The following is a 14,993-nucleotide window of genomic DNA, read 5'->3' on the forward strand; positions in this document are numbered from 1 at the left end:
TGTCAGTTGACTGCATTTTTGATAATTTATCCCTATTCTCTAATGCTATAAAATAACACTGGGAAAACAGCATTACAAGTTTTAAGTATTAGTACAAGAACAGAGATCATATTTACAAATGTAATTGACACAATGCTCTGATTTCAAATAAGTTGCAGAAAAACCTGCTTAAAGCTTTAAGAAAGGATACCTTTCATTTCTGAATTTAAAAATAAATAAATGAATAAACACTTATTGGCCAAAGAAAAATGCAGGTTCTTTTATGCATTTTTGTTTCAAAATTTTGTAATTTTCTATAGTGAGCATTCCTATATACAAGCACATTTTTTCCATATTTTAATATTATGACTGGAAATGGTTTACTTGATTATAATTAAGCTTACTATGCATATCTGTATGTTGGGGAAAGGATATCTTTAAAAAATAATTTAAGGGAAATTTGTGTGTTTATATGACACATGAAGAAAATTGTGAAAATCTTATGCAGCCAATTTATTCAATAGTTATCACCAATTTTTGATGCTTTATAGCTACTAAGCCACCTATAAATTATATAAAGAAGAAAGATTTGAGTTTTTATTCCAAAACTTATTTGCACATTTAGTATCAGCCATTCAATTTTGCTAATTTTAATATCAGCCATTCAATATATAATTCTTATTTTATTACATTGTAATAAAAATGCAATTAATGTTACAATATTTTAATGCTTTTTAAGTTAGGTACCTTTCCAATATGTTTATTAAAGCTCTCTTAAAAGAGATCATCTTTGATAATAAAAAGCTGTACCTGTTGGAATCATTTGACTCTTGACCAATACCATATGCTAGAGCAGCTGCAGCTGGTTCATTGATAATTCTTAAAAGCTGAAATCCTGCATCAGTAGCAGCCTTCCTACATTAAAAAAGAAACAATAATGACAACACTATTTAAATGGCTTAAATATATATACTTTACACATGGAGATTAATAACTTATATTTTTCTGAAAATACAAACAATATTTCTATCATCTTCCCTTGGAAATCAGTGTATACTTTCTTGGGCTGCAAAATTTATTGCTCAGATCTACCTATTAATGCTCATAAAATATAGCTTTTATATCTGCACAAATCATTCACACTTTCTTCAAATAATTCACCTATATTACAGCAAACATTATAAAAACCATGAAATAATTTTAAAGCACATCAGTGTGAGTATCACAGAATGAAATGGCAAAATTTACATATTAAGTACAGTACAAAATCTGAGATCCGGACATCCAGCATCCAGAATGATCTAAAATCCGGACCACCAACAATTTATTATTATTATTATTTTATGATTTTTTTAATGCTTTATACATGGTCACTTGAATTTTTTTTTTTTTTCCCTGTAAGAAAACGTGGAGAATCCTGATTCTTAATTTCACTTCAGCACTAAATAAAACACCTCTTGTTTAAAGAACAAATCATTTTGTGTGATTAATAATTTGGTTCTGTAGCTGTATATCTGCTTGGCATACATCTCAAACTGAAACATTCCACACAGAAACATCATTGATTTCACAGCTACTAATATTTTATATCCTTGACACCAACCTGGCAAATCATTACATTTTGCTTTCATCACCATATGTTTATCACACATGGCAACTTGAGTAATGACTTATGATGTGATGCCAAAACACTTTTTTTATATTAGTAATTGAATAACAACGAATATGGAAACCTTTTATGTTGACATTATGCTTGGGGTTGATTACAGATTTAAGTTAAATGCGCTAAATGTTGACGAGGAAAAATTTAACAAAAATTTCTTTCCATAGGCTAAAAATAGATTTTGCTAATGATACTCACAGGCCAAAAGATTACATTTAGTGCTATTTGAGAATTAAGAATAACTGACTTTTTATTCACATAAATTCAGAACCAGCACCAGAGCTTGTGTGGTTGCACCGAGCGGCAGAATTTAGGGAAGACAAAATTTTTGGAATTTAGAGAAGCACCTAGTAGCAAAATTAAGGGATGGTAAAATTTTCAGAACTTAGGGAAAGCAATGGGACCCAAAATTAAGGGAGGCAAAAATTTAAAACTTAGGAAAGTGCTTGGTAGCAGAATTTAGGACCCAACTGCATGAGGCAGCAAAATACCTAGTGGCGGCCCTCAGTAAGCTTGTGGGAATTTATTTATTCAGGACTCGGATAAGCCTTTAGCACGTGCAAGAATTGGACATAAGTATAATAAATAATTAAATTAATACAATCTAGGCTTAAATTGTCTCAGTGCACAATAGAAGCAAGATAAAATTTGTCTTTCGTCAAAACATTTTGTCTTTCGTCGCCAATCTTATGCTACATAGCCAATAATGTATAGTGGATGCTGTTAAGCTAGGCTAAAATTATACTTTACTGATTCCAAGGAATTTCAGTAAATATAGCAGATTGCACTGTTCCTTAACTTTCTGTTTTGATCCAGCTTGTTATTTTTTGCAGGCTGTTATAATTACAGCAATTTTATGAAAACTAAAGTTTGAACTTTGAATTATGTCAAAAAGGGTTGTAATTCTGGAGCTGCAACAAGATCTACAAAGCAAATGCATGTTTCAATGCAAATTAAACAAAAAGTGGAATTGCTGCAAAATATGGATATAGGTATTTCCATCTCAAAATTATGTGAGGAGTAAAGCACTGGAAAGTCAACTGTATATGACATAACAGAAAAAGGAACTTTATGAATTTTTTGTGGTTTCCAATACCCTATCCACAATGAATAACAGAAAATAAAGTGAAAGTCATGACAAAGTGATTATTAAATGCTTAGACAGAGGTGCAGCAAGGGCGTGCCACTGACGTATCCAATTGCTAATGGCTGAAGCCAAATTATTTCATGAAGAAATGAACTTAAAAACTGAGTGCACATATTCGACAGATGGGTTAACCAAATTTTAAAATCAAAATGGTATAATGTAATTAAAAATTTCAGGTGAAAATGCTTCAGCTGATATTGAAACTGCTGAATTATTTGCAGATGAAGTCATTGAACTCATTAACAGTGAAATCGTATCTCCAGGACAGATTTACAAAGCTGATGAAACTAGTCTTTTCTGGCAATATGCACCACAAAATACCTTGGCAACCTCTACAGAAAAAGGCTCCAACTGGTGTCAAAGATTTCAAAGATGAATAACAATTTTAGAATGTGCAAATGCCGCAGGAGCACACAAATGCAAACTTTTCGTAATCAGAAAAAATGCATGACCTCCAGCATTTCAGGAGTAAACATTTTCCCATAATATATCATGCAAATAAAAGAGCATGGATGGCACAACCATAAATGTATGATTGGTTTGAAAATCATTACATACCCGAGATTTGGCAAACTTTGAATAGAGTTGGTTTACCCGATGATGCAGAAATTGTCTTGATTGTAAATAACTGCGCGACTCACATTTCACTTAAAGTTGTAATGAAAGATAATGTATCCATGTTATTCTTTCCTCCAAACTCTACGTCCATCATTCAGCCTATGGATATTGGAATACTGCGCATGCTGATGTGCAAATATAAAATAGTATTTTGAGAAGACCATGTTAAATTTCTTGATTTAAGTTAAATGTGCTAAATGTTGACAAGGAAAAATTTAACAAAAAGAATTTTAAAAACATTTTAGAATAAAATCTGCTGTGTGGAGCATCGCAAGATCATGGGAGGATGTGTCTCCAGATACTCTTAAAAATGCTTGGCATAATTTATGGCCAGCTACACTATTTCATGGTTAGGATGATGAAGATGATAGCTGCAAATCTGAAGGTTCTCAGATATCACAAAAAAAAAAAAAAAAAAAATGAAATTTTCTAATTAATGCATTTTGCAAAGAAATGTGAAGAAGGGGTAATAAATGAAGATGAAGAACACAAGTTTTTCACTGTGATGACAATTCTACAATTACGAATCAATAAACGGATGGTGTTTAATAGTGACTGGGAGTTGCTGATAGGCAGCGCTACTACCTCGAAATACGTAATCTTTATTGAGTATTCTTTCATTCTGTGTAATTGCTGCAACAGATCTTACAGATATCAGGTTTATTTTGATTATCAGTAGATGGAGTTAGGGTTCTGAGTAAACATGACCTGCCTTATTAGCTACTTGCAGACTCTCCACTCCACTTCCTCTTATTTTTGTTTTATTTCAGAAGTAAATTGGAGAGCAGAAATTCAGTTTCATTTAAATGATTCCATTCTTTTATTATCACCATATTTAATTCTGCTTGATTCAATTTATACTGAACCACAATAAATGCAAATGAATGCAAACATTACGCAAATATTTAGCATTTTCTATTTTAAACTATTTGATGTTGATCATCTGCATTAACATGACATGTGGAAAAAAGAAAACCAGTCAAACATCTCTCCTAGGAATTTCACTTTGAGAGAACTGGAATTCGTGAACTTATAAAGTGAAGCCCAGGCTCAGCATGGATGCTTTCTGAAAATGAGTATGCGAATTGTCTTCTGTTTCAAAAACACAAATTAATTTTCCTTTAATTATGTCTAGATCCTATTAAGAGCGATCTGTCATTGCCTTTCTACATATCTCATGTCCGCACCTTGACAACTGACTTGGAGGTCATCAATGTACAATGAGCCTGAAATGGTAGGAAAAAGTTCCTCTAAGACATGGATTAATTTTAGGCTGAATACAGTAACAAATAAAATGCAGCCTTGAGCCACATCCTCTTCTTGTTCAAAGTTATCAGAAAAAAATAGAGCCAATTCTAACTTGAAAAGTTATAACCTTAAAACAATTTTTAATCACCAGATTACTGTGTACGCCACCAGCATGAAGATCATGCAAAATACCATATCTCCAGCATGAAGATCATGCAAAATACCATATCTCCAGCATGAAGATCATGCATATACCAAAATACCATGTCTTATCTTGTTCATGAAAACAGAATTTTCAATGTTCATGAAAGCAGAGGCTAGAAATTTTCTTTTGACAAAGGTTTTAAGAATATAAGTTTCCAAAAGGAGTAGATTATCGATTGTCATTCTTCCTGTGCAGAAATTCCTCCAATATGGTGAAATTAGATTGTTTTTTTCCCCAGGCAATAGACAAAGGGACAGTTTACCATTTTTTTTTTCAAACAGCTTGCAGATACAGCTGGCAAGTGCAATAGAACAATAGAAGGATGGTTTGGATCTTCTCCCAGCTTAGCTACTGGAATGACAACAGCTTTCCTCCATGCATAGGTAAAGGTATAATTACGGGCGCAGCCCCCAGCCCACCTAACCAAGACATGCTTGGTCATATGACTCTACATGGGAGCTAGCCCATCCAACAACAAACGACGAGCCAGCGATCCAGTCGTGCTCAAAACACTCAACAAGAGAACAAAAAACAAAAGAGGTATGCTACAAGCCCCGGAAAACCAAAACATCAGGAACCGAGTAACAAAAAAAAATTAGTAAAAGGAAAACGAAAAGAAATAATAAATACGACCAGGGAAATTCACTTTATCCCTGGACCTAAGACATTCATACAAACGAACAGAAACAAATAATAATAACTGTTAGAAAACAAAAATAAGATGACATAAAAACATATAAACACATATACATACATCATTCACACAAAAATGATTATGGCTTCTTTAGACGAATTTAGAATCCTCATAATCTCTCTAGAATATTCTTCAAGGTTCTTATAATTTTTCTTAAAATCACTGTGAAATTGTTTTCTATATTTAACCCTTGTGCTCCCGGTAATACTACAGTCCTCAAAAAAATGTTTCGAGTCTCCCAGAGCGTTACATAATTTGCATTTATCATTATCCTGTAATCCGAATCTCTTTAAATATGCTGGGAAGCGACCATGTCCTGTTAGGATCTGATTAACATCTATATCTATATACATTTTTCCATTTTCTTTCCTAAGTTTATATTTTTTAACAGGCCATAATTTCTACTAGAGTGTTCCCAGCTAGTCTTCCACTCATACAGAACATGATTAAATAAAACGGAGGTGGCCCTTCTTTTAGAATATGGGATGTACTTCACAGTAACATTCTTATCTAACATCGCAGCTTTCACAGCATAGGTAAAGGTATGCTCCTTCCACACTTTGTTATAAGAGTGAGGAGGGCAGCCAATGATTTAAAGGAAAGATGTTTCATCATTTCCGTATCTCATGCCATCTACACCCGGGCTAGATCTATGCATCTGCAGCAAAGCTTTTTTTAGCTCAAGCATGGTAAAATGGCTCTTGGGAATTTTTTTTTCAATTTTTGAATTGAAAATCAGTTTTGGAAGAATTTAATGTAAAGAGATTTATCTCAGAGTAAGATTTGACAGAAAGAAATGTTGGCATATAAGTGATGCTGTAAAAAACAGCAGCAAATGTCTCACCAATAGCATTTGCAATTTCTTCTGTGCTGCTAATCACTCGACCATCTTTTTCTAGAAAGGAAAGTGAGTGGTCTTTATATAGTCCGGATGCCTTTCTATCTCTTTCCCAGACATTTTTGCTTGGTGCAGAGGCTGTTATTGATGATACATACAATATCTATGAATCCTTCTCGCTCTGATGTCTTACTTTTCCAGCATCTGCTGTGGCAGATTTGACTATCAGATTTGACAAAATGGAAAACCTACAAAAGAACCCCCCAAGCTTTCTCTCTGTTGTCTGAGAATTTGTTGACAGCTAGTATTATACCATGGGTTTGAAAATTTGAATACCTTTGTTGATTTTGTAGGGATACAGAAGGTACTTCAATAATAATATCAGTAATGGCTTTCATTACAACACTGATATGCATGCCTAACATCATATCTTTTGTGATGTTTGCAAGAGATGATAAAAGTTCTCAGTCTGCTCTAGCAAGTAAAAAAACAAAGGGCTGTTGACATGGGATTTACTCCTTCTCATGCAAGAGTTAGAAAAATGAGAAATTAAGAATGAATCCCTCTGGATCATAGAGATCATTCCCTACCCTAAATACACAAAAAGGAAAAAGAGATGGTAAACAGATAGCACAATCAACAGCATGAAATTTATAGATTTATGCAAGTAGGTATCCTGTTCATTACTGAAGACACAAAGGCAATGATCTTCAGTCATTTGCTCAATATGTCTCCCTCGAAGATTTGTCTCCTTACTTCCCAGACTGGACTATGACTGTTAAACTCCACTATGATGATAAAGGATTCTGGAAGCTGTTCTGTTAAATTACAACATTCTCTTTGATTGATGTTGTCATTTGGAGGCAAATACCCAGAATAAATTGAAACCAAGGTCCTATTTCTTTGAATGACAACAGCTTGAAGGTTAACAGTCAAAAGCAGTGAATTAAAAGGTTAATTAAGTGATGAGACCTACACCTTCACTCCCATGCTCACCTACAAGATTGTCCTTCTGTTGAATGAAAACCTCCAAAGCTTAGCTTATTTCCCTGTTTCAGAAATATCTCCAGCACTGCTAAGCACACAGCATGATGTACACGAATTAAATCTTGAATGCTCACAAGATTTTGACAGAAGTTGCAATTTACTTTCTGTTCTACATCCATCTCAGAATCTGAACTAAAGCTTCCAAACAAGTCTGCACTTTTGAGAGGTTTTATTTTATTATTTTTTTTATTATTATTTTTTATTTATTTATTTATTTATTTTTTTGACATTTCCAGTTTGGTTAGATTTTGTTTACACTATTGATAGAACTGATTTCTGAGCTGTCTTTTCTTGTGCATTTAGAACTGGCTGCTTATTTTGCACACAGATTATCATTTGAATGCCTCTTGATTTTACAGATTTTATTATATTGGTGTAAGATTTATTTCTACATGGCTGCTCAACTGATACTAATTTTATTGCTTCTGCATATGAGATATTCTTCATTACTTTAATTGCCTCCACATCCTCTGATTTCCACTTGGGACTAGTCTGGAGTATGCTGTACATGCAGCTTTGCAGTTTGTACATAATGGCTGAACAATGCAGTTATCATTCTTGTAGCTTTCCACAGAGCATCAAGCACATGTTAATTTGCCATGATAGGACATCTTAAATAGCCAAAATGATAGCATTGGAAATATCGCAAAGGATTTGGTATGTAAAGTCTTACAAGACAGTGTAAATACATAGCCTTAATACATTTTGGTAACAGAAGATTAGGATTATGCATTTCATATTTATCAACTGACTATTTTTACAGATATTGATCCACTTAGCAGCACAGGCACTCTGGTCAAACAGCACAAAGACCATTTCCTTTTCTCAAAAAAAGAGGAGTTCAGTCTTAAGAGATTATGTCATAAATATAAGTTGATGATTTATTTTTTGAAACATTCACATCAACTTGCCTTAGTTTTAAAAGTTTAAACAAAAAAGGGTAACAGACTGAGCAGGAGAAACAGTTTAAATTAGAATATCTCCACAGCACAGCCTTTTGATGTTCTTTGTTTCACTAATACAGAATTGTATACATTTCTGTATTTAAAATAGTGACACTTTCTGAAGATTTCCTATTGAATTACTAATTATAAGAAATTGTGATGAGTTTTATTATTGTCAGCACTTATACTAGTCTTAACTTTGTTTTAGAAATAGGAATATTTACATTTTGTTCATCTGTTTGTATATTAGAAGCCATATTTAAAGAGATAAAAGATTCGAACTTAGCAGCCCCACCCACCACAGAGTCCAACATGGCGAAGCAGATTCCTGCGCAGGGTTTATTGAGTCTATAAGCAATCTGGAGCCCCACAGTCTTTCCTGAAAGCTTATCCCCAAGCCACTGACACTAAGAACTAGTGACTAACCGATTACTACTAGCAGGAACAGCTAAGTGCATTCCCTTTCAATTTGAAGTAGAGCCCAAAGCAGTATCATACTTGCCAACCTATGACATTCTAAAGAAATCAGGAGATTTTTCACAATGTTAAAAAGACTTTTTAAATGATAAAAATATAGTTTTCAATAATGAATTAAGTTTAAATAGTTACTAATTCTTAAATGCAAGCAACACAAAAATACCTTACACATAAAAAACATTTTTATTACTTGCATCGTTTAAGAAAACAAACAAGCAAAATAGACACTTTAGTCAGTTTTCGTACAAATGTTATGAACAGTGACAGATTTGCTTTTGTTAAGAAAGAAACTTCATAATTTTGTTCATAGCAATTGCCACGTAGGCCTGCTTTTGGTAATAAAAGTTTTTCTAATATGTCATCACTGATATTAGATATAAATTTAGTCCTTGTTTTCCCAACAACACTGAACACTCTGCATGACTACGGGGAACTGTCAAGATGGCCAACATAATTCTAGATGGTTCACTATATTTTAAAATTCCATCAGCACCTTTCAGTTTTCCAATTAAATCCACTGGGTGTCAATCCTAGCTGATTTGTAAACTTCATCCAATTTTTCTAATTGTAAACTGCAAAATCGTGACTGCAATATTATCAGTGGTAACATCAATATCATCATCTTTCATGACTACATGAAGTAACACAGGAATCTGTTCAAAAAGCACCTTATATCAGAAAAAGATCCATTTGCTAGAGCAGACACATCAGCAACTTTAGCATGCAAAATCACTTTATCGCTCACTGGAAACTTATGTAATATGTAATCACATACTCGACAGAAGTAACTTCTAACATGAAGATAAAACTTATTTTTGTCTTCTTCTGACAGTTCTTCCACTACTTTTGTAGTTGCAGCTCCTATTACCAAATCATCTTTCTTCTGATTTTCTATTTCACCATAAATCCCATCATATATAGAATTACAAGACAAAACGCAGACTGATTTTACAAACTTTGATAAAATGTCTTTAAACAGATCATAAATCATTGATTGCAAAACATGAGTTAATGGAATTCTGCTTTGTAGAACTGTGTTAAGAACATCGAATGATGGCAAAATGAATTGTAAAAAAAGCAAAAAGCTTTGTTAAGGTCCGAAGAAAAAAGCATAAATATTCGTTCTTCACAAGATAAACTTACAGTAATCAGAAAATGTTTCGTGCGTTAAGCAATTTTTTTATTTTGCGAGAAACTTGTATCAGTTTTATGCTTATACTTTGCAGTATTATTTTGAGAACTGCCAGTTTAATTGCTGAATAGTGCAGAAATTATTTTTCTCACCTTTTTTTAACAATGGAAGTAGTAACTACATCTCCATTTACTTTAGGTATTTTGTAACTTTCAACAGAGCCTTTTATCTTAACTCTCGAAGCATTTACTTCTTCTTTAAAAAATGCAAGAAGTGGGTTCCATTGATCGAGGATTCTAGATAAGCATTTCTTTAAAGACAGCCAGCATGTACACACGTTTCAAAATTTTTCTTATTTCAGTATTATGCAGCTGTCTGATCTGTTTCAATTTTTCCTTCCTTTTAGAACTCCTTTCAAGATAATAATAAATATCAACGCGATTTCATTATCGGGAAAAATTTTTCTAAATAAAGCTGCAGCATGATCCGATGCATTCAGTTGCAGGTTGTGCTCCAGTAAAAAGGCAGAGAAAAGACATTCTGCATTAATAACTTTTTGGTCTTTTATTTCCAAAGAAAATTTAATTTTTTTTTTTTTTCTTTTTTTTTCAAAACAACTCATGTTGTCCTTGTGTTTTTGTGTATGCACATGTTTGAGAACATCCGCCCTTCCACCATGCAAAATAAAAAAAATCGCAACGACAGACAGTATACATCGCAAATTTGTTACATTTCCTTGAGGAAATAATGGAAGGAAAGTCAACTGTGTACGATTTTTTTAACGTACATGAGTATTTCACCTTTCTCGCAGACATAACAAAAGATGATAACTTCTAAAACTATTTTCTGAAGGCACGTGTACTCACACAAATCAGGACAAGATGAACGGAATAACTAAATATCATCCAAATAACAGCCTTGAGCTTGCTTTGTGCTCATTGACTAATATATGTCAGATGACACGCAGTGGAGCTCGATGCCCATTGAAGAACTGGAGAACGACGTTTCTGGATACGTATATGCTCTCACTAACAAAGCAGAAGTTCTCATCTGATTCGCAAGGTTTTGTTTTAGATATAATCTAGAGAAAATTCAATTGCTTTCAAATGTCCAAAATCACTTTTTTTTTTTTTTTTTTTTTTTTTTTTTTTTTTTGCTCATATAACGAAGTATTAAGTTCCATAAAAATCGTGAGAAATTTTAAGAATAAAAAAAAGGCGGAAGAAATATATTGCAAATCGTGTTGGCGGGAGAGCGATCGAAAATCAGGAGTGTCCTGCCTAAATCGGAAGAGTTGCCAACTCTGCAGTATGATGAAGACAGTACTTCCCCCTTCAGCTACTAGGAACCTCCTTTTCAGCCTTACGAGTCATAACCCGTGGCAAACATATGGGTGGTTTTCTATCAACGAGAAACTAGAAACAAGAAAAATGTTACAGAATCTCACTTTGAGCCCCAGGCTCCAAAAAGGAAAACCACAAGGATGGAAGAAACAGAAATAGGACAGATAATGAGAAATGAAAGAAGGAAAGATCACTAGGGCTCCAAGATCATGACCTCCATCTCACCAAAATAGTTATCCCATATAAAAGGCTAGAATGTTCTGGAGTTAAGAATGTGCAACTGAGGATACATATTAACAGTAATTACACAAATTATACATAAGACCAAAATAAAGATACACAAGAAATGATTGGAAATGATCAACTGTACACAAAAAATAATTGTAAGTGTAAATTTATCCCATTTTACTTTTCTTTAATATGCTTTTATTATTTATATGTGTTAAGTATCATATGTTTAGTAATTCCTGTCCACATGCAGTACAATTTTTATGCTTGAAATTTTCTCTCAAAGTGGCCAAAGTATCAACTTTTCTAGCAATTTGAAATTGCAGTAAAATTAAATGATATAAATGCATAAGTAAAAAATTTACAAACAAAAATTTGCTCCATCATACATATATCATAAATTTTAAGCTCCTATTTCTTACTATTTAAGCATTGTAAAATAGTTCATCTTATACAGTTTCTTTCATAATGTATTTATTACAATCTTATACATAAAATTTATTTCAATACTAACTTCACTTGCTGACGTTGTGTAGATGTAAAACTTATGGGTACAGTTAAGACAGTTGGATAAACATCTTCATGACTATGACTGCGAGCAATTTCTAGAAAAATTATTAAAAGAAGTAACTATGAGGAATAAAATTTAATTAAATACATAAGTGAAATTTATACCTTATTATTTCATACAAAAAGCAATGATATATACATATTTGATTGAGGAAAAGCAGTTTCAAATCATGTTATATTAATTTAAACAAAACAAATATTGTTCATTTATTATTTTAAAACAATTAACTACTATATATATTTATGCATGAATATTATTTTTAGTAATGTATTATGAAAACAGATGTGGCAAACCATCTGAAGAAAGAATTATATTTTTCAAAACATGCTTAATTTTCTACTGAAGTTTTCCAGGCTTTTCAAAATTCCAAAATTCTTTTGTTTTATACATTCTTCAGTTATTTTCTTTCCTTTAAAATTGTATGCATAAATATTCTGGACAAAAGCTGCTGTGTGCATTATTAATATTTCTTCTTTCCATTCTATGCAAATTATTCTAATCTACATTCAGACAACATACTATAATTTTCTGTAACTTCTACACTACCTTTCTGTTGACAAAATTTGGATTTCATATTGAGGATAGAATAAGGTGTGTTTCAATTTTGCTATTCTACCCAACACCCAACAAAATGAGATAGTGACAAAAAAAATTAATTGTATTTAATTTAGTTTCATAATTTGAAAAGCGAATCAGCTTTGCATTTTCACAAGTTGCACATTTACAGTACTTTATTACTAAATAGAATATTAAAGAAAGCCTACTCAAAGAGGTTGGCATTCAGGAAAATAAAATTAAAACCCGACATGCTGTCAGATTTAGATGTTTGAAGTATTCTATGCTTTCTGTATAAGCATTTACTACTAGCAACTACATTTATAATGAATACTTTAAAAATTAATATCAGGAGAAGCACAGTTCCCACTGAAATTCAACTTTCAATTTTATTTCCCAAATAAACAATTTTCTATACCAAATATAATGAGTTGGTTTCCAAATTAAGTACAAGTAACTGAATAATTTTACATACTTATTACAAAATGTAGTGCAACAACTAAGAATACTACAGAAAAAATTATCTTACTTATATATTAATCAAAATGTGAATTATATGTAGATTTTGAGTTTCGAAGCCAAGAACATTGAGCAAGTTGAGATATATCTCCCGTAGGTTGTGCATGCTGTCATGCAATGTGGAGGTAGTAATTATCAACTTGTAATCTTGCTGCAGAATTGCATTTTTAACACTGTTATCTGGAGCTCTCTCGAAAGAAGGGCCAAAGTTACACCCCAGCCTAGCATCAGTGATCACTGACAACCCCAAGGTACCAGTAACCACACAAAGCATTCGCTGCACTTGTTGCTGCCCTAAAACAGCCTGCAGTAGTTCCTTTAAATTTTTACAAACCCAACATGGCTGAGCACAAAGTACAAGAAAAATATGCAAAGTCGGCTTTGGCAGATTAATGGGCCTCTCTGTCAAAAGGCAGCTTTGTAACATTCAAATACAGAAAGGAGCAGAACAGTTAGATACATCTTCAAATAATGTCATGGACTTTAATGACAAAATGTACGAGTGTTTGGAAAATCTGGAAGGACTCTTATTCCGAAAGAGAATTTCTAAGAAACTCGCATAGCATGATTTCTACTTATATCATTGTATAAAACAAAGTCAGCAACCTCCAAAAATCACAAAATTCTTTCACAGAAGGAAACAGAAAGGCAATGTGGAAGTGACAGAAAATTCTAACATTGTTACTGAATTAGTTAGAAATAATGTACTCACCTTGTAATAGTTGGCCTACCTTTCTGTTATATCAAAACTCCATTACAGTAAAGTACAAGATGCAATTTCATGTTTGTTGCATGTAAATTTATTAAAAGATCATAACTTGATGTCACATGAGCATTATAAACTTACACACAGTATCAACATTCTTGAAAAATTTACATTAACCACTTGCATTAAAAAGAGGTGCCACGCACCTCGAGATGCTTTTGTCTCAAACCGCACACAAAAATGAAAATATCCTGCTGCACTCGTAGCCCAAAAACGAGATTGTTTATTTCTTGAGTTACAGCTCTGGATTGCACTCTCAGATGCGGAGCATCGTAAATGAGACACTTTACCACTTGTTATATTGTAGCGCATGGCATCACAACCGTGAAGTTTAGTCATAGTGCAAGTGGTTAATTTAACAGATCTATGGCTTCTTGGCTTATAACTATACACTTACCTCACAAGTGTTTGATGAAGCAGGATATGCAATTTATTAGATAGAGAGACCTGATTCAAACAGTACAAAAATGCTAATATTGATATCTTTTCAGCTCAGGCATAAGAAGGCACTGCTCTGATCTCAGCGATAAAACCAAACAGGCTGGCAATACACATAACCTAGCAATTTATGATTACCTAATAGTCGTGATGAAAATATTTTTTAGCATTCTGCTCTTTTGCAGTATATTCATTATACATCTTCATTCAGCTTTCTTTATCCATAGTACTGTTTATATCTTAAGATGATATTCTACAAATAATGCATATCCAAAATATTATTGATAAGGCTGAACAGAAGTGCTGCAAATTCTGTACTGTCTTTATGATAGGCATTCACTATCTCACTTTCTTGCTCATGATATTGGTCCACATAGCCAATCAATAAACAGCTGCCAAGATTTGTTTTTCTTGTCTAGATACATCACAGTTTTGTATACTATAGATGGTAACATCATACTTAAATCCACCGGTTCCATTTGTACTTATTCTATTACAGGAACAATATTGAAGGAAACATCTCACAGTACATCATACTGGGAAAATGTACATGGCAGAAAAGAATCTTGGCATCGTGAATT

General features: G+C 32.8%; 1 protein-coding gene across 3 annotated transcripts in view; it reads right to left on the reverse strand.

Moving 5' to 3' along the window:
- LOC118205229 (heat shock 70 kDa protein 14-like) overlaps positions 1–14,993 on the reverse strand; it is a 66,472-nt gene that overhangs the window by 31,924 nt on the left and 19,555 nt on the right. For all 3 annotated transcript variants that reach the window (XM_085822454.1, XM_085822455.1, XM_085822456.1), the window contains exons 5-6: positions 12,078–12,168; positions 790–894 (exon numbers count right to left, since the gene is read on the reverse strand). In XM_085822454.1, the coding sequence (XP_085678580.1) occupies positions 790–894; positions 12,078–12,168 (196 nt within the window). The remainder of the gene's footprint in view (positions 1–789; positions 895–12,077; positions 12,169–14,993) is intronic.

The sequence above is a fragment of the Stegodyphus dumicola genome, chromosome 8, assembly GCF_044657685.1.
Source record: "Stegodyphus dumicola isolate Sdum_Otavi_A_Nest chromosome 8, ASM4465768v1".
Taxonomy (NCBI): domain Eukaryota; kingdom Metazoa; phylum Arthropoda; class Arachnida; order Araneae; family Eresidae; genus Stegodyphus; species Stegodyphus dumicola.